Genomic DNA, 21,312 nt, shown 5'->3' with positions numbered 1-21,312 from the left:
GTGATATCTGATACTGTTTTTGAATAGTTTCGGCTGATTTTGCTCATAGTGGCTTGTTTCATTGTGTGCTTTGTGATTTTGAATTGTGTGCATTTCTTCAGATTGTGTGTGCGAATATTGCAAAACCTGAAGTGAAGGTGTGTTTTGCAGAGTATAAATGTTGCTTCTGCCACGTGTCCTTTGACCTTACCAGCCTCCAATCACTTTAAGTTAAATTCTTGGCTTTGGTTTCCCAAGACCATGGAGATAGCGTATATTTGAAATCGAAACCTCCCAGAAGGCATGCCTGTGGAATTCTTAAGAGATTGTTTTCTTACCTACAGTGCAGGATGAGAAAAATAAGTTTTTTTGTTGTTTCTCTTTGCCAGCTGACAAGAGTTTTTTCTAGCTCATTTTTTAAGTAAAGAGGTAGTTTTTCAAGGGTCTGTTCTGTCATTTTGCATGGGCCTGAGGCTTTATCTCCTATCCCTTTCTTTTAAAAAAAATTTATTTATTTGTCTGTGCTGGGTCTTCATTTCTGCGCAGGCTTTTCTTTAGTTACGGCGGGCGGGGCTACTCTCCAGTTGTGGTACTCGGGCTTCTCACTGAGGTGGCTTCCCCTATTGTGGAGCACAGGCTCTAGAACATTGGGGCTTCAGTAGTTGGAGCACGTGGGCGCAATAGTTGTGGCTCGCAGACTCTAGAGCACAGACTCAGTTGTGGCATACAGGCTGAGTTGTGCCTCGGCATGTGGGATCTCCCCGGACCAGGGATCAAACCCATGTCTCCCACATTGGCAGGCAGAGTCTTTACCACTGAGCCATTAGGGAAGCCCTCTTTATCCCTTTCTTGATGGTTAAAAATCATGCTTCTAGTTTTCTCATCTGATGACTGCCTCCAGAGGAGATGCAGCTTCATCCTCTACTTACCTCTCTAGGTTTCAAGTTCCTTTTTGGTTTTGACCTCAAAAAATTTGCTTAATTCCTGTGAATCTGGCCATGGTACAAATGGATAAATGGATAACTGTTAGATTTTATCCAGCATTTCTAGGTAGAGTAGTTAATCCTTCAAAAATGCTGGTGTTACAGCTGCTGAGCTCCTGAGCAGTTGAAAATCTGCATGTAAATTTTGATTCTCCCTAGACTTAAGTACTAATAGTCTACTATTGATCAGAAGCCTTAGTGATATTTTAAGTTGCTTATTAACACAATTCATATGTTGTATGTATTGTGTGCTACATTTTTACAATACAGTAAGCTAAAGAAGGCAATGGCACCCCACTCCAGTACTCTTGCCTGGAAAATCCCATGGATGGAGGAGCCTGGTAGGCTGCAGTCCATGGGGTCGCTAAGAGTCGGACACGACTGAGCGACTTCACTTTCACTTTTCACTTTTATGCATTGGAGGAGGAAATGGCACCCCACTCTAGTACTCTTGCCTGGAAAATCCCAGGGATGGAGGAGCCTGGTGGGCTGCAGTCCATGGGGTCGCTAAGAGTCCGACACGACTAAGCGACTTCACTTTCACTTTTCACTTTCATGAATTGGAGAAGGAAATGGCAACCCACTCCAGTGTTCTTGCCTGGAGAATCCCAGGGACAGGGGAGCCTGGTGGGCTGCCGTCTCTGGGGTCGCACAGAGTTGGACACGACCGAAGCAACTTAGCAGCAGCAGCAGCAGCAAGCTAGAGAAAAGAAAATGTTATTTAGAGAAGCATAAGGAAGAGAAAATACATTTGTAATACATATATGTATTTATTGAAAAAAATGCCCATATAAGTGGACCCATGCAATGCAAACTTTGTTGTTCAAGGATCACCTGTGTTTTATATCAGAAGCAGTTCCCTTCCCCACCCCACCCCCAGAATATGTGGTCCAGATGTAATTTTCTCACTGTTGTTTACTTAACATGCTATAAACAAAGAACAGCATAAAATACTCAGGCTCTTAAAGTCTCTACTTAACTCATCTGATTTATTGTTCATAAAATGGAATGTTACATGGTTGCTATCATTCAGAGAATATTTTTTACATTTATATCTTTCTGTAGTTCTTTATCTTTTCCCTATTCTTATAAAAGTAATGGTGATTGTACAACATTTGAAACATAATTAGTCAATAGTAAAAAGACAACCAAGTTTTTAAATGGACAAAGGATTTGAACAGACATTTTTCCAAAGATGATATATAGATGGACAATAGGCATGTAGAAACATGTTCAACATCATCATTAGAGAAATAAAATTTAAAAACCACAATGAAATGCTACTTCGTACCCTCAGTGGCTATAATAAAAAAGATGAGCAGTAGCAAGTATTGGTGAGAATGTAGAGAAATTGGAACCCTCATACATTGATTTATGTATGAGCATACACACAGGATTGTAAAATCGTAAAATGGTGCAGCCACTTTGGAAAACAGTTTGGCTGTTTCTGAACATGGTAAGCATAGTGTTGCCATAAGACCCAGCAATTTCACTGCTATGTATATACTCAAGAGTAATGACAAAATATTTCCACACTAAAACTTATACATGAATGTTTATAGTAACATTATTCATAGAAGTCAGAAAAGTAGAAACAATTCAAATGTCTATCAACTGATGAGCAAAATGTAGTCTATCCTATAGTGGGCTGGTATTTGGCAATAAAAAGAACCTTGAAAACATTATGCTGAGTAAAACAGTCCAGTCACAAAAGACTACCTGTTGTCCAATTCCATTTATGTGCGATAGCCAGAATAGACAAGTAGGTACAGAAAGTAGACTGGTGGTATCTAGGGATAGGGCAGGAAAGGGGAGATACAATGGGTAGTGACTGCTTATGGTTACAGCGTTTCTTTTTGGGGTAATGAAAATGTTCTAAAATCCTATTATGGTAATGGTGGTACAGCTCTGTGAATATAGTGAAAACTGTTGAATTTTTTAACTGGGTGAACTTCATGGTATGTAAATTACATATCATTAATACTTTTGAAAAGGGGAATGGTAGGGGAAAGAGTCAATAGGTTTGTCTCTCTTCCATGTATCCCTTTATCCTAAGGTGTTGGTTAAGAGTTAGATATATAACTTCAGCTTAATTGGTGCGTCTTTTTGATATGAGGACTGATAATTGAAATCGTGGATTCTCTAGGTCCCACATCACCTATTAGCTGTGTGATCCTTGCCATGTTTCATTACCTTGTACTTTGTTCCTTTGTTTATAAACCTAGGGTAATTCCTGCTTTTCCTACCTCAGAAGGTTGTTGTGAGGTTCAAATGAGAGTGAGATAGTACTTTGAAAGCCGTATAGTCCTAAATAAACCTATAGTAGTATTAAGATTTCTAAAGTTCTCTGTATTTTCTTTCCATAGGAGTAAAACACAAATCTTTTCTAACAGTTGAGGACTGTTTTGAGTTGGGCAAAGTGGCCTACACAGAAGCAGATTATTACCATACAGAGCTGTGGATGGAACAGGCACTGAGGCAGCTGGATGAAGGCGAGGTTTCTACCGTTGATAAAGTCTCTGTTCTGGATTATTTGAGCTATGCAGTATACCAGCAGGGAGACCTGGATAAGGCGCTTTTGCTCACAAAGAAGCTTCTTGAACTAGGTATGTTAATTTGGCCTAATTCAAGGTTAAGGATATATTGGGGGATATATAGATATACTAATTATAATTATGTGTGAGTATGTATATTTGTCATACAGTTTTGGTACTTTTTGTCACAAGTCAAGAGCTCATCTGTCAGACATACTTTATCTTTCTGTTTATCCTCTAAATAAATGGCAACTGATCTTTCTCACCTAATAGTACTATAAGAGTAGCTGTGTTTCTCTGCTCTGTACTTCTTAGGAACTTCAAAATTGAATCCAACATAGCTAACTCAGTCAAAACTGTTTATTTGCCATGTTGCCATATTAAATATTAACCAGTATCCTTTGAAGGAAATTTTTGGTTTACTGAATTTCCTATTTGGAAATAGTGATTTGAAACGTCAGCCTAAATAAAAAGGTAAAATGAAGCAAACTCATAATTGTCAAAAAGATGAGTTTATTCAGGAATAGCAGAGGAACTGCATTTGGGACATGCAAGCTGTAGGAAGCTACAGATACGTCCGTTGAGGGAGTAGGGCAGGGAATATAAAGAGGTAAGAGTTCAGTTAGAGTTTGTTGAAATCAGAAACAAATGGGGACCAGCATTGAACATTCCCTAGGCAGACAAAACCCTCCAGTCATACAAACAAAGCTCAATTTAGCTTACTTTGTAAGACCATCTCAAACTGAGTCATTTCTTGTTCATGCCCCTGGAAACTGTAAGCAAAATTTCCCAAGATTGATAAGAGCCAACCCCTGACCAATTCCCTGAAATTTAAGAACATTCCAACATTTATCAGTTTTCTGAAAATCAGGCATTTATGGGAAATCAGTCTCTCAGTCTTTAAGTTTTGTGTTCCTGAGGGCACATGCATGAGATTTTCCATTTAATATCTTCCAGTTCCATCGGAGATTGAAATTATTTCACAGAAATAAATAGAATGAAAATATATTTGATTGCCGTATTTAAATATTAGGAAAATATGATACGAAGATTTTACCACTAGTATTTTTAACAGGGATGTAGTGTTTTTCTAAGTATGATCAAGAGGCCAATGATCAGAATTACTTGGATGCTTATTAGAAATGAAAATTCCTGATCTCACCCCAAACCTACTGACTTAGAATCTGTGGTGGTGAAATTGTATGCTAAAAAAAGTCATGTGGCCTTTGGTATATAATGAAGCTTTAAAACTTAAATTCTTTTTATGAATAGGTAAATACGTGTATATTAGCAGAGTTAAACAATTCAAAAGGATTGGTCATCTGAAAATAAGCTTTTGAAATTAGGTTATTTCTTAGTTGAATGAATTGATAAATTGAGATATTCAGTTAGCCCTTTTCCCCCAGTATTTTAAGTGATTTTTTTTCCTCCTGATTTAAAAATACTTCATTCATTTAAGAAAAAATTTTAAAAGTAGAAGAAAATACAGAAGAGTCACCATAAACCAATCACCCAGAGACACCTACCAATTTTTTTGTTTCCTTGTAGCATACCCTCTTCTCCCCCCATTTTTCCATTTCTTTTGCAAAATTAGCCTCAAAATTCTGTACATCACAACATAAGCAATTTCTCAAAGACAAGAAGTATTTTACAAATCTAAGGCTGGATTTTTTTTAAAACACTTAGTTAACGTCACAAGTGAACTTTCTGTGCCCTAGTCTGTCTTTTTCATTTGTGTGTGTGTGTATGTGGGCGGGGGGGTGGGGAGAGTGGTGGTTTATATTTTTTTTCTCCCACATGGGTGGAGTAGTCCTCCTTCCCCCTACTAAAAGATAGCTAAAAATTATGACTAGCAATTCTGAGGCAGTTAGTGGATTCTGGCTTATTTGAAAATTATATTTTTAGTTTCTCTTTTCTGTCTCACTTAGAATTTTGGGACTGAAATGCACTCAGCCCTCAGAAGTAGACTGTGTTCGGCATTTATAATATTATCTGTGGTAAAGGTTACCTTTGAACTGTATACCCTGTCTTCCCCATGGTCATTACATTTCAATCTCAGAAAAATCTTTTCTGTTGCTTAAAATAAGTTTAATCAGTAGTACTTTAAAATTCAATTTGACATCAAATTGATCATACTTCCTTTGGCTGCTTAGTAACTTGTCACATGGAACATTCTCAAAGTAAAAGCAATAATTACTACTTTGAAATAGATGGCTGATTCCATCTCCAGAACTAGAGTTAGAACTGTACTCTTGATTTGCTTGGGGCAGTACTGATTTACACCTGTTGTTTTGGTATAATAATTTTCATTAATGCCTCCTTTCACTCTCATAAAGCAACCTGGTTTGGAAGGTAAATTACATGTTCCTCCACTGGGTATCTTATGCTCATGCTTGAACAGCTGTAAACTTACTCACAAACATGCTTTCTTTCTTTCGTAATAGATCCTGAACATCAGAGAGCTAACGGTAACTTAAAATACTTTGAGTATATAATGGCTAAAGAAAAAGATGCCAATAAGTCTTCTTCAGATGACCAATCTGATCAGAAAACCACACTGAAGAAAAAAGGTGCTGCTGTGGATTACCTGCCAGAGAGACAGAAGTACGAAATGCTGTGCCGTGGGGAGGGTATCAAAATGGTAAAGTGGAAAAGCCAATTGTGTGTGTGTGAGTGTGCATGTGTGCTTGTACGTAGTTCTGGAGAGACGCAGAATCTTTTAAACTTTTGTGGTAAAAATTAGAATTATTCCTAAAGTATTACGTTATGTCACATCACTTTATTGTTGGCGTTGCACTTAATGTGTTCCAACTTCTAGTAAAATAGCTTTAAAATAAAGCTTGTGACTCATGTACCATTACATGCATTTTTGGTAATTATTACCCTTTTCATAGATTAGAAGAGGCTTTTTAAGGTGAAGGATCAGATTATTTAAGAGAAGTGATACAGTTTTTTCTTATATCTTAATGCAAAAGAGATTTCATCAGTCTTACATAGAAATAATATATCATTCTAACATCCTATGAAACGATGGATTCATCTATACAGTGATATCTTGTGGTTTTGCTCCTAGTCAGCCTTGATAAGACTGCCTAATGTAAAGTTTTAGTCTATTTAAGAAATATTAAAAATGCATAAAGACTTTAAATAGATTTTGGCTTTATAACATTTATTTTTTAAAATACTAAAATGTGTCTGTAAATATCCCTTTGTTTATTGTATATCTATATTATATGTTTATACTCAGTTTACCAGAATACTAAAAAGGTAATAGGCCAAAAATAATACAGTTCAAGCCTTGGGAACATAGGTTTCTTTGTTCAACTTTAGGACTTTTCAGATCCTTTTTATGATTATGAGTATGATATACTTTGTTTCTCAACCTTAATTGATCATAGAACCCTTTTTAAAGGAGTATCATGTGGTACTAGTGTTCAGTTGAATGCTGGTGTATGAGGCAGGATTTAGTGAATTTTTGGAGTAATTTTAAGTGAAAGCATTTGAATAGTGTTTAACTTTTCTCTACTACTGATAAACTTAGGCTGGGTTTTATGTTTTGATATTGATGACTTCTTGATATTTGGTGATTTACTGTTGACAGCCTAACCTCTACCAGCAAATAAGTAGATCTTATCTATGTTGACACTTTGATAAGTTCATGGATTCCCAGAGAATATGAACATTGATAAGTTCATGGATTCCCAGAGAACTTTTGCTTTGATGTAATGAATAAATACAAATTAGACTCATGAAACATTTTTTTTTAATTTCACATCTAAATATTTTAATGTATATCATTTAAAGATAAGGACTTTTAAATGACCACAATACCATTATCATGATAGTTCCAGTATCGTAAGTAGTTAGTAGTTCCATAATATCATTAAGTACCTAGTCAGTGTTCAGATTTCCAGTAGTGAGCAGATATTTTTTACTGCCCTTAGAAACTCTTAAATAAGAGAGCAAAATAGAACTATAGATTTATAACAGAAGTCTGTTAATTTGCCCGTTTGTTGATGTGACACACACGTTAAACTCAGCCCAAAATCAAAAGAGCATCCTTTTTCTCAGAATAGTTAAATTGGTCTTATCATCATATAAAAGATATATTTAAAACCTTGGATTTGATTCTTGGTAAATAACAAGAATAAACATAAATCACTATTAGTTCTACTTTATAATATGAAATGCTTGTTTAATCAAGAGAAGAATCAGCAATGGCATAACATTGGATTGGCCAAAACATCCATGCGGGGTTGTTTTTATCTTTTTGGCCAACCGCATATTTAGTTAATGTGATACATAGGTGATTGAAAAGTACATTTATTGATTTTTGCTGACTTTAATACCTGCTACTAAAAGCACCTGGCTTCTTTGTTTAATAACTAATTTTCTCTTTCAGAGCTCTCTTTTCATCGTAAAAAAAAAATCACTTAAACTTTTTAAAATTAGGAGGTACTTGGGAAAACCTGGTTAGGTTTTTTTCTTTAAGAAACTTTTCTGGGTTTTTCCCAGTTACTTTGTGAAGTTTGGCGCAGGGCTGGTCATTCATTTCATATTTCTATAATTTTATTATTTTTTTCATATTTACAAGGCCTGAACTTTATTTTGATGAGAGAAGGGTTAAAGAGAAACCTCACCATCTCTTCCAGAAAAGAATCATTAATAAAACTTTTAAAATTCTGAAGGTCCTGTTTGATGCAGAATATTTGCAGAGCACTATGTTTTGTATGTTCTTCCTCAAGTACTGTGTCTATACACCAGCATGATTACTGCTTCTTATCTTCATAGGAACAGCATTAAAATATTATTACTCTAATATATTTATAATTTTTTAAACTTTTTGTTCAGACTCCTCGGAGACAGAAAAAACTCTTCTGTCGCTACCATGATGGAAACCGGAATCCTAAATTTATCCTGGCTCCAGCCAAACAGGAGGATGAGTGGGACAAGCCTCGTATTATCCGCTTCCATGATATTATTTCTGATGCAGAAATTGAAGTCGTTAAAGATCTAGCAAAACCAAGGGTAAATAATTTTTTTTCTTTTTTTCTCTCCTCAGTTTACTTGTGTTTCAGCTTTTCCTTTGCAAGATCATAAAAATGATAATTGACATGACAATAACCCCATAGATAGTTTTAGATATTATTGTTGAAAACTAATGGAATTAACTAAGCTCTATTTATACCAATTTTTCTCTTTTTATTATCAACACATATTACATACCTTGTATGTAACCTTGCAACTAGGGTTTAAGCATTAAATTATGAAAATCATAGGTTATATTTTTATTCACACTTAACAGATTTGTGTTTCAGCATCTTCCTGAAAAAATTTCTGTGTACTTTGGAGCCCTTTAATCTCTGAGATTGATCAGAGGCCAACTTTTTATATTTAACTTCTATAGTTTTATCTGAAATAATACTTGAAGTATTTTTATTCCTGTCTAGGTACATTATTACTTGGAGGATATCATTGGGCATGAACATCTTGCTAATCTGAAATAATGACATCATCGTTTTCTGGCTTCAACCTACATCATTTATCTTAAGAAAGAATTTATTATAAACACAATCCTATAAGCTTTAGTGTTTAGCATAGAAATTAATCTTTGGGGAGCAAGAATGACCTTTATGCTCTTGGCTTTTTCCCCATCAGCTTGTTCTTAAAATCTGTTTGGTCTTATTGACAGCAAAATACAAACTATGATCATTTTCATAAAGAGACTGTTAAGTAAACACTAGAAATATTTTTGCTCACTTACTATACAGGAACTGGAAATTTTTTCTGTAAAGGTCCAGATAGTAAATCTTTTTAGGTTTTGCAGGCTGTACAGTCTGTTATAACTACTCACCTCTGCTCTTGTAATGCAAAAGCAGTCATAGAAAATACATAAATGAGTATGGCTATATTCCAGTAAAACTTTTATTTCTAGAAGCAAGTAGCTGGATGAATTCAGCCCATGGACCATAGTTTGCTGTTCCTTGTCTGGATTTCTATACTGCAGAATAAACTTGAAATCAGAATGTTTATTGCTGTTAAGTTCTACTACTTTTGAAAATGGGTACTTTTTGTTTTTTAACTAAAGATTATGAGCTTCTCTGGTGGCTCAGAGGGTAAAGAATTTGGCTGCTCTGCAGGAGACTCAGATTCAATCCCTGGGCTGAGAAGGTCTCCTGGAGAAGCGCATGGCAACCCACTCCAGTATTTTAAATGAAAAGACTTGTCTAATTTGTATGGGTGTTGTCCAAGGGAGCTCTTACAAATCTTTTAAACAGATAAAAGATAGTGATGTCATATTCTGTCTTTTTTTTTTTTGGATTTTAGTCTGTTATATTTGTGTCAGTAAAGCAAAATTATTGTGGTAGAATATTAGAAATTTATTTCTGCTTGGAGACTGTCTTATATCTCTGAGTTTGGAGACCTCAGTCTTAAAAGAGATGCCTCAATTAGATTATTTGATCAAAAAATACAATGACAAGGAAAATTTTATATTCTTGTTAACCTCCAAACAATCTTTCATTTTTAGAAAAAAGTTTAAAATCATTATCTTGGCTGCCATCTCTTTCTGTGTTTTTTAAAAAAAATAACATTTATGAGTTCTTTTCATCAATCTTTGTGCTCAGTCTAAGATTATTTCACTGTTTATTTGAAATATATGAGCAAATATCTTGAAGGAAGAAAAGATTGACCTTGAAACTGATTTTTTCTTTTTAATTTATTTTTTTATTGAAAGATAATTGCTTTACAGAATTTTGTTGTTTTCTGTCAAACCTCAACATGAATCAGCCATAGGTATACATATATGCCCTCCCTTTTGAACCTCCCTCCCATCTCCCACACCATCTCACCCCTCTAGACTGATACAGAGCCCCTGTTTGAGTTTCCTGAGCCATACAACAAATTCCCTTTGGCTATCTATTTTACATATGGTCATGTAAGTTTCTTCCATACGTCTCATCCTCTCCTCCCATCTCCCCATGTTCATAAGTCTGTTCTCTATTGAGAATAGAGTCTGTTCATAAGTCTGTTTCTCCATTGCTGCCCTGTAAATAAATTCTTCAGAACCATTTTTTTAGATTCCATATATGTGCGTTAGAATATGATATTTATTTTTCTCTTTCTGACTCCACACCGTATGATAGGTTCTAGGTTCATCCACCTCATTAGATCTGACTCAAATGTGTTCCTTTTTATGGCTGAGTAATATTCCATTGTATATATGTACCACAACTTCTTTATCCATTCATCTGTCAATGGTTGCTTCCATGTTCTAGCTATTGTAAATAGTGCTGCAATGAACAATGGGATACATGTGTCTTTTTCAATTTTGGTTTCCTCAGGGTATATGCCTAGGATTGGGATTGCTGGGTCATATGGTAGTTTTATTCCTACTTTTTCAAGGACTCTCCATACCATCTTCCATAGTGGCTGTATCAATTTGCATTCCTACCACCAGTGCAAGAATATTCCGTTTTCTCCACACCCTCTCCAGCATTTATTGTTTGTAGACTTTTTGATGATGGCCATTCTGACCTGTGTGAGGTGATATCTCATCATACGACTGAGCAACTGAACTGAACTGAATAATGAGTGATGTTGAACATCTTTTCATGTGTGTGTTAGCCATCTATATGTCATCTTTGGAGAAATGTCTGTTTAGGTCTTTTTCCCACTGTTTGATTGGGTTGTTTGTTTTTCTGGCATTGAGTTGTATGAGCTGCTTGTATATTTTGGAAATTAATCCTTCATCAGGATTAATTTGCTATTATTTTCTCCTATTCTGAGGGTTGTCGTTTTACCTTGCTTATAGTTTCCTTTGCTGTGCAAAAGCTTTTAAGTTTAATCAGGTCCCACTTGTTTACTTTTGTTTTTATTTCCTTTCCTCTAGGAGGTGGGTCATAGAGGATCTTGCTTTTTTATGTCATTGACTGTTCTGCCTATGTTTTCCTCTGAGAGTTTAATAGTTTCTGGTCTTACATAAAGGTCTTTAATCCATTTTGAGTTTATCTTTGTGTATGGTGTTAGGAAGTGTTCTAATTTCATTCTTTTACATGTAGCTGTCCCGTTTTCCCAGCACCATTTATTGAAGAGGCCGTCTTTGCCCCATTGTATATTCGTGCCTCCTTTGTCAAAAATAAGGTACCCATAGGTGCATGGGTTTATTTCTGGGCTTTCTATCTTGTTCCATTGGTCTGTATTTCTGTTTTTGTGCCAGTACCTTACTGTCTTGATGACTGTAGCTTTGTAGTATAATCTGAAGTCAGGAAGGTTGATTCCTCCAGCTCCATTCTTTCTCAAGACTGCGTTGGCTATTCAGGGTCTTCTTTGTTTCCATATGGATTGTGAAATTTTTTGTTCTAGTTTTGTTGGAAATGCCATTGATAATTTGATAGGGATCACATTGAATTTGTAGATTGCATTTGGTAGTTAGTCATTTTCACAATATTGATTCTTCTTGCCCAGGAACATGGAATGTCTCTCCATCTGTTTATGTTGTCTTTCTTTCGTCAGTGTCTTACGGTTTTCTGTGTACAGTTCTTTTGTCTCCTTCAGTTCAGTTCAGTTCAGTCACTCAGTTGTGTCCTACTCTCTGCGACCCCATGAATCGCAGCACGCCAGGCCTCCCTGTCCATCACCAACTCCGGAGTTCACTCAGACTCACGTGCATCGAGTTAGTGATGCCATCCAGCCATCTCATCCTCTGTCGTCCCCTTCTCCTCCTGTCCCCAATCCCTCCCAGCATCAGAGTCCCTTCCAATGAGTCAACTCTTTGCATGAGGTGGCCAAAGTACTGGAGTTTCAGCTTCAGCATCATTCCCTCCAAAGAAATCCCAGGGCTGATCTCCTTCAGAATGGACTGGTTGGATCTCCTTGCAGTCCAAGGGACTCTCAAGAGTCTTTTCCAACACCACAGTTCAAAAGCATCAGTTCTTCGGTGCTCAGCCTTCTTCACAGTCCAACTCTCACATCCATACATGACCACTGGAAAAACCATAGCCTTGACTAGACGAACCTTTGTTGGCAAAGTAACGTCTCTGCTTTTGAATATGCTATCTAGGTTGGTCATAACTTTCCTTCCAAGGAGTAAGTGTCTTTTAATTTCATGGCTGCAGTCACCATCTGCAGTGATTTTGGAGCCCAAAAAATTAAAGTCTGACACTGTTTCCACTGTTCCCCATCTATTTCCCGTGAACTGATGGGACCAGATGCCATGATCTTCATTTTCTGAATGATGAGCTTTAAGCCAACTTTTTTACTCTTCCACTTTCACTTTAATCAAGAGGCTTTTGAGTTCCTCTTCACTTTCTGCCATAAGGGTGGTGTCATCTGCATATCTGAGGTTATTGATATTTCTCCCAGCAATCTTGATTCCAGCTTGTGCTTCATCCAGTCCAGCATTTCTCATGATGTACTCGGAGAAGGCAATGACACCCCACTCCAGTACTCTTGCCTGGAAAATCCCATGGATGGAGGAGCCTAGTGGGCTGCAGTCCATGGGATTGCTAAGAGTCGGATACGACTGAGTGACTTCACTTTCACTTTTCACTTGCATGCATTGGAGAAGGAAATGGCAACCCACTCCAGTGTTCTTGCCTGGAGAATCCCAGGGACGGGGGAGCCTGGTGGGCTGCTATCTATGGGGTCGCACAGAGTCAGACACGACGGAAGCAACTTAGCAGCAGCACTCTGCATATAAGTTAAGTAAGCAGGGTGATAATATACAGCCTTGACGTACTCCTTTTCGTATTTGGAACCAGTCTGTTGTTCCATGTCCATTTCTAACGGTGGCTTCCTGACCTGCATACAGATTTCTCAAGAGGCAGGTCAGGTGATCTGGTATTCCCATCTCTTTCAGAATTTTCCACAGTTTATTGTGATCCACATAGTCAAAGGTTTTGGCATAGTCAATAAAGCAGAAATAGGTGTTTTTCTGGAACTCTCTTGCTTTTTCTATGATCCAGCGGATGTTGGCAATTTGATCTCTGGTTCCTCTGCCTTATCTAAAACCAGATTGAACATCTGGAAGTTCACGGTTCACGTATTGCTGAAGCCTGGCTTGGAGAATCTTGAGCATTACTTTACTAGCATGTGAGATGAGTGCAATTGTGTGGTAGTTTGAACATTCTTTGGCATTGCCTTTCTTTGGGATTGGAATGAAAACTGCCCTTTTCCAGTCCTGTGGCCACTGCTGACTTTTCCAAATTTGCTGGCATATTGAGGGCAGCACTTTCACAGCATCATCTTTCAGGATTTGAAATAGCTCAACTGGAATTCCATCACCTCCACTAGCTTTGTTCGTAGTGATGCTTTCTAAGGCCCACTTACTTGACTTCACATTCCAGGATGTCTGGCTCTAGGTGAGTGATCACACCATCGTGATTATCTGGGTCGTGAAGATCTTTTTTGTACAGTTCTTCTGTGTATTCCTGCCATCTCTTCTTAATATCTTCTGCTTCTGTTAGGTCCATACCATTTCTGTCCTTTATCGAGCCCATCTTTGCATGAAATGTTCCCTTGGTATCTCTAATTTTCTTGAAGAGATCTCTAGTCTTTCCCATTCTGTTGTTTTCCTCTATTTCTTTGCATTGATCACTGAGGAAGGCTTTCTTATCTCTTCTTGCTATTCCTTGGAACTCTGCATTCACATGCTTATATCTTTCCTTTTCTCCTTTGCTTTTCGCTTCTCTTCTTTTCACAGCTATTTGTAAGGCCTCCCCAGACAGCCATTTTGCTTTTTTGCATTTCTTTTCCATGGGGATGGTCTTGATCCCTGTCTCCTGTACAGTGTCACGAACCTCATTCCATAGTTCATCAGGCACTCTATCAGATCTATACCCTTAAATCTATTTCTTACTTCCACTGTATAATCATAAGGGATTTGATTAAGGTCATACCTGAATGGTCTAGTGGTTTTCCCTACTTTCTTCAATTTCAGTCTGAATTTGGCAATAAGGAGTTCATGATCTGAGCCACAGTCAGCTCCTGGTCTTATTTTTGTTGACTGTATAGAGCTTCTCCATCTTTGGCTGCAAAGAATATAATCAGTCTGATTTCGGTGTTGACCATCTGGTGATGTCCATGTGTAGAGTCTTCTCTTGTGTTGTTGGAAGAGGGTGTTTGCTATGACCAGTGCATTTTCTTGGCAAAACTCTATTAGTCTTTGCCCTGCTTCATTCCATATTCCAAGGCCAAATTTGCCTGTTACTCCAGGTGTTCCTTGACTTCCTACTTTTGCATTCCAGTCTCCTATAATGAAAAGGACATCTTTTTTGGGTGTTAGTTCTAAAAGGTCTTGTAGGTCTTCATAGAACCGTTCAACTTCAGCTTCTTCAGTGTTATTGGTTGGGGCATAGACTTGGATTACTGTGATATTGAATGGTTTACCTTGGAAACGAACAGAGATCATTCTGTCGTTCTTGAGATTGCATCCAAGTACTGCATTTTGGACTCTTTTGTTCACCATGATGGCTACTCCATTTCTTCTAAGGGATTCCTGCCTGCAGTAGTAGATATAATGGTCATGAGTTAAATTCACTATTCCTAGATATTTAATTCTTTTTGTTGCAATGGTGAATGGGATTGATTCCTTAATTTCTCTTTCTAATTTTTCATTATTAGGATATATAAATGCAAGTGATTTCTGTGTATTGATTTTGTGCCCTGCAACTTTGCTAAATTCACTGATTAGGTCTAGTAATTTTCTGATACTATCTTTAGTGTTTTCTATGTACAGTATCATGTCATCTGTAAACATTGATCTGGATGCCTTTTATTTCTTTTTCTTCTCTGATTGCTGTAGCTAGGACTTCCAGAACTATGTTGAATAATAGTGGTGAAAGTGGACACCCTTGTCTTGTTCCTTATCTTAGGGGGAGTGATTTCAGTTTTTCACCACTGAGAATAGTGTTTGCTATAGACATCATATATGGCCTTTACTTTGTTGAGATGGGTTCCTTCTTTGCCCATTATTTGAAGGGTTTTAATCATAAATGGGTGCTGAATTTTGTCAAAGGCTTTTTCTGCATCTATTGAGGTTATCATACAGTTTTTATCTTTCAATTTGTTAATATGGTGTATCACATTGATTGATTTGCATATATTGAAGACTCCTTGCATTACTGAAATAAACCCAACTTGATCATGGTGTATGAACTTTTGGATGTATTGCTGAATTCTGTTTGCTAAAATTTTGTTGAGGATTTTTGCATCTATGTTCATCTATGTGATATTGGCCTGTGGTTTTCTTTTTTGCGTGTTGTCCTTGTCTGGTTTTGGTGTCAGAGTGATGGTGGCCTAGTAGAATGAGTCTGGAGGTGTTCCTTCCTCTGCAATTTTTTGAAAGTTTTAGAAGGATAGGCATTAGCTCTTCTCTAAATGTGTGATAGAATTCTCCTGTGAAGCCTTCTGACCCTGGGCTTTTTTGGGGGGGAGATTTTTGATCACAGCTTCAATTTCAGTGCTTGTAATTGGATTGTTGATAATTTCTATTTCTTCTTGGTTCAGTCTTGGAAGATTGAACTTTTCTAAGAATCCGTCCATTTCTTCCAGGTTATCCATTTTATTGCCATATAGTTGTTCATAATGGTCTCTTATAATCCTTTGTATTTATATATTGTCTGTTGTAACCTCTCCTTTTTCATTTCTAATTTTGTTGATTTGATTCTTCTCTTTTTCTTGATGAGTCTGGCGAAAGTTTTGTCAATTTTATTTATCTTCTCAAAGAACCAGCTTTTGGTTTTATTAATCTTTACTATTATTTCTTTCATTTCTTTTTCATATATTTCTGCTCCAATCTTTATGATTTCTTTCCTTCTACTAATTTTGGGGTTTTTTGGTTCTTTTTCCAGCCGTTTTAGGTGTAAAGTTAGGTTGTCTATTCGATGTTTTTCTTGTTTCTTGAGGTAGGATTGTATTGCTGTAAAATTCCCTCTTAGAACTACTTTTGCTGCATCTCATAGGTTTTGAGTTGTCATGTTTTCATTGTCATTTGTTTCTAGAAATTTTTTGATTTCCCTTTAGATTTCTTCAGTAACCTGTTGGTTATTTAGAAGCATGTTGTTTAATCTCCATGTGTTTGTGTTTCTTACAGTTTCTTTTTCTTGTAATTGATACCTTGTCTCATAGCATTGTGGTCAGAGAAGATGCTTGATACTATTTCAGTTTTCTTAAATTTACTGAGGTTTGATTTGTGACCGAAGATGTGGTCTGTCCTGGAGAATATTCCATGTGCACTTGAGAAGAAGGTGTATTCTTCTGCATTTGGATGGAATGTCCCAAAAGTATCGATGAGATTCATCTCATCTAATATATCATTTAAGACTTGACTTTCCGTATTAATTTTCTGTTTTGATGACCTGTTCATTGGTGTGAGTGGGGTGTTAAAGTCTCCTGCTGTTATTGTGTTACTGTAGGTCTCTCCTTTTGTGTCTGTTATTGTTTGTCTTATGTATTGAGGTGCTCCTATGTTGGGTTCGTAGGTATTTACAATTGTTATGTCTTCCTCTTGATTGATCCCTTGATCATTATGTAGTGTCCTTCCTTATCTCTTGTAATATTCTTTAAGGTCTATTTTTTCAGATATGAGGATTGCTACTTCAGCTTCCTTTTGCTTCCTATTTGCATGGAATATATTTTCCCATCCTCTCACTTTCAGTATATATGTGTCTTTAGCTCTGAAGTGGGTTTCTTGTAGACAGCATATATATGGGTCTTGCTTTTGTATCCATTCAGCTAGTCTTTGTCTTTTGGTTGGAGCATTTAATCCATTTACATTTAAAGTAATTATTGATATATATGTTCCTATTGCCATTTTCTTAATTGTTTGGAGTTGATTTTGTAGATCTTTTTCCTTCTCTTGTTTTTTTGACTATTAAGTCTGTTTTAACATTTGTTGTGGAGCTAGTTTGGTGGTACTGAATTCTCTTAACTTTTGCTTGTCTGGAAATCTTTTTATTTCTCCATCAGTTTTGAATGAGATCCTTGCCGGGTACAGTAATCTTGGTTGTAGGTTTTTCCCTTTCAGTACTTAATATATATCCTGCCATTCCCTTCTGGCCTGCAGAGTTCTGCTGAAAGATCAGCTGTTAAGCATATGGGGTTTCCTTTGTATGATACTTGTTGCTTATTCCTTGCTGCTTTTAATGTTCTTTCTTTGTGTTTAGTCTTTGTTAGCTTGATTAGTATGTGTCTTGGCATGTTTCTCCTTGGGTTTATCCTGTATGGGACTCTTTGAGCATCTTGGACTTGATCGACTATTTCCTTTTCCATGTTGGGGAAATTTTCAACTATAATCTCTTCAAAAATTTTCTTATACGCTTTCATTTTCTCTTCTCTTCTGGGACCCCTTTAATTCAAATGTTGGTGCTTTTGATGTTGTCCCAGAGGTCTCTGAGACTATCCTCAGTTCTTTTTGTTCTTCTTACTTTATTCTGCTCTTCAGAAGTTATTTCCACCATTTTATCTTCCAGCTCACTGATTCATTCTTCTGCTTCAGATATTCTGCTATTGATTCCTTCTAGAGTATTTTTAATTTCAGTAATTGTGTTGTTTGTCTCTGAATGTTTATTCTTTAATTCTTCTAGGTCTCTGTTAATTGATTCTTGCAGTTTCTCCATTTTGTTTTCAAGGTTTTTGATCATCTTTACTGTCACTATTCTGAATTTTCAGGGAGTTTGCCTGTTTCCTCTTCATTTATTTGGACTTCTGTGTTTCTAATTTATTCCTTCATTTGTGTAGTATTTCTCTGCCTTTTTTTTTTTTAAACATTGTGTTTGAGGTCTCCTTTTCCCAACTTCAGGGTTGAATTCTTTCTTCCTTTTGGTTTCTGCCCTCCTACGGTTGGTCCAGTGGTTTGTGTAAGCTTCATATAGGATGAGATTTATGCTGAGTTTTTGTTTATTTGTTTTTCCTATGATGGGCAAGGCTGAGTGAGGTGGTAATCCTGTCTGCTGCTGATTGGGTTTGTATTTTTGTTTTATTTGTTGTTTAGATGAGGCGTCCTGCACAGGGCGCTCCTGGTGGTTGGGTGATGCCAGGTCTTGTATTCAAGTGGTTTCCACTGTGTGAGTTCTCACTATTTGATAGTCTCTAGGATGAGTTCTTTGGTAGCCTAGGGTCTTGGAGTCAATGTTCCCACTCCATAGGCTCAGGGCTTGCTCTTGAGCTTTGTGTGGTTCTGTATATTCTTTTCATCTGGTCAGGTTCTCCTGTCCGCCCTCAGCTCGTGTTCTGCGTGCACTTCTGTGTCTGAAGGTGTATTCCTGATTCATCCATGGAGAGAGATGTACTCCCCGCCCACCTACTCCGCCGTCCTGTCTTCAAACTGATTTTGAACATTCGCTTTGCAAGCATTTCCATCACTGAAAAAAATTAAAACAAAAAGTTTGTAATGAGTTATCAAATGCATATTGCCATTCTTGTAACTATAAATTAACTTCAAATTTTAGAAATTTCTTTTCCTTATTTCACATCCTGTAACCTTTCAAAGAAATTTAATTTCCAGTCTGTTTTGTGTACACTCCATTCATGGAAAAAAATTTTTTTTAAAAATATAAAAAATTTTAAAGTCAACTGGCTTTCAAGGTTCAACACAGGTGACTGGAAGTCTATGGAGTTATTTTCTCTTTTTAGCTTCCTTTGTAAAAATCCCAGATTTCTGACTGATTGGATAAATGTGATTCATTTTTTTTTTGTTTTGTAATGCAACTATTTTGATGGTTGGCTTCACAGCTGAGGCGAGCCACCATTTCAAACCCAATAACAGGAGACTTGGAGACGGTACATTACAGAATTAGCAAAAGGTAAGAGATGTGTATGCTGCATATTTTGCTCTCTAATGAGTGTTTTGTACATCCTACAGGAATTATTCATTTAAGGGAAGTAGGTCATTTTCAGTCTCCAGTCAAGTCACCGCCTATTTTTAAGCATGGAAAAACTGCTTTGTGTTTCACAGGTCTTTCTCTTTAACTAGAAGTTCTGTTTTTAGTATGTAATTGGTCTATTATTTTTAGGGAGTTAGTATGCTTTTCCATCTCTCTTCAGGTTAGGAATCAAATCAGGTTAGGCCAGTCCAGGAACTGGCTTAATACTTGTTTTCTTATTCCTTTTTCTTTTTTCTTGCCAAAGACAGGAAAAAAAAAAAAAAAGGCAGCAGCCTGGATTAATCTGGGAGTAGTCTTTGTTTATGTCGTTCTCTCATATTCGTAAATATGCTGCAGTGAATTCACATCATTCTTCATGATGATTGTGTTGGCATTTGTTCATGCATCTTATAAAATAACATTGTCATTATGGAGTCATCTGTATTTCTCCTATTGGAGTTTTTATTTTAAAAAACTTGCTGACTTAAACGTTGGCAATGGAAAGAACAGAGTTATGCTTGAGATCTCTGTCTTCCAAATGCTATTACTTACAAGTTTAGTTGCCTTTTACTTCACCAGAGAGATTTAACAACAGTTATAGCTTGGTGAGAGTTTTAAAAAAATGAATTTAAAGAGACTACTAATTACTCTTTTGTCAAATAATTTGAAGAACATCAAACTTCTAGATCCGAGAAAGAACCTGTGAAACCCAGTGCTATAAATCATTTACATACAGCTTCAAATGATTTAAAAAAAAAAAAGTGAAAGGACAATCTGCAACAAAAATCCGTCAACCCATTTTTTTCTTGATTTGGAAGTGGCTTTTCTTATCGCCACTTTTCTAAATGTTTCTGCTGATTTGAAACCATTGCCTACCATCCAGACCAATCTGAACCCTTCCAATCACCTGTGGCTTGGCAAAACAAAACAAAAGCCCCAAATTGCCTGCTACGTGAGTAAGCCCTTGTCCTTTCTCTTTTTTTGTAGCTGAGCCGAGCTACAGTACATGACCCTGAGACTGGAAAATTGACCACAGCCCAGTACAGAGTATCTAAGAGGTAAGGGAGTGATGGGAAGAATTTTAGTCATATTTGGACTATTTTCTTTCTTGTGAGTCTAGTTTTCATAAAACCCATCTTATGGTTTCTAAGACCTCGGCTATTAGGCATAGGTATTTGATAACAGTGCATGACTTTTCATGATGGACATGGTTATGGGGAAGTTGATAGAGGTTTTTCAAAGTGACTTGCTAGGTTTTAAAATGCCTGCTGAGATAGCCCACACCCTACCTGGTAAGTGAAGTTGTGTTCTCATGTTTAAAGTAACAGAAGTTCCCAAAGACTCTTCATAGAACAAGGCCTATTTTAATTTGTAGTAAAGCAGGGGCTTAAAAATCTCAGGGTGACTCAGTAGCTATAGGTAGTGAGAATGACACCTTGAAAGATTACCTAAAAAGTCCTCTGTAAGTCAGTTGGTTTCAAATTCTTTGTTTTTAACAATATTTAAGAGAATCTCCTAAGTTATTGGCTGATAGGTCACTGAAATAATTTTTAATAAAAGGTCACTATGTAACTTGTAAGTATATATAACTTAATAGAAGCTCACAAAATAAATGATGTTATTTCAACAGAACTCTATCCATTTACTTATTTGTATAAATAAAGTTTCTCAGCTCTCATGAAAATAGAAGTGTCATTGAGCTGAATTCTGTCTCATTGTAGCAACAAGTAATATTTATTCACATTTAATACTTAATTGAAAATAAACAAGCTTCGTCTCCTTAGGAATATTTTAATATATTTTCATTTTTTATATTTGATGATTGTTTAATTATGTTCTTTAGATTGCTATTGTTTAGTTGCTAAATCATGTCCAACTCTCTGGAACCCCATGGACTGCAGCATGTCAGGCTTCCCTGTTCTTCACAATCTCCCAGAGCTTGCTCGAATTCAT

The 21,312-nt window shown here is 36.6% G+C and overlaps 1 protein-coding gene across 7 annotated transcripts in view; it reads left to right on the top strand.

Moving 5' to 3' along the window:
• P4HA1 (prolyl 4-hydroxylase subunit alpha 1) overlaps window positions 1-21,312 on the top strand; it is a 100,226-nt gene that overhangs the window by 52,677 nt on the left and 26,237 nt on the right. For 4 of the 7 annotated variants that reach the window (XM_061405289.1, XM_061405292.1, XM_061405290.1 and 1 more), the window contains 4 exons: window positions 3,329-3,568; window positions 5,941-6,137; window positions 8,348-8,524; window positions 20,347-20,417. In XM_061405289.1, coding sequence (XP_061261273.1) covers window positions 3,329-3,568; window positions 5,941-6,137; window positions 8,348-8,524; window positions 20,347-20,417 — 685 coding nt within the window. Of the gene's footprint in view, window positions 1-3,328; window positions 3,569-5,940; window positions 6,138-8,347; window positions 8,525-19,228; window positions 19,300-20,346; window positions 20,418-21,312 lie in introns of all 7 variants that reach the window. The other 3 variants (XM_061405291.1, XM_061405294.1, XM_061405293.1) reach the window with 1 other exon arrangement.

This window comes from Bos javanicus, chromosome 28 (genome assembly GCF_032452875.1).
Source record: "Bos javanicus breed banteng chromosome 28, ARS-OSU_banteng_1.0, whole genome shotgun sequence".
NCBI classification, from domain to species: domain Eukaryota; kingdom Metazoa; phylum Chordata; class Mammalia; order Artiodactyla; family Bovidae; genus Bos; species Bos javanicus.
The sequence above is the reverse complement of the archived record's forward strand: the minus strand, read 5'-3'. Positions and strand labels throughout refer to the sequence as shown.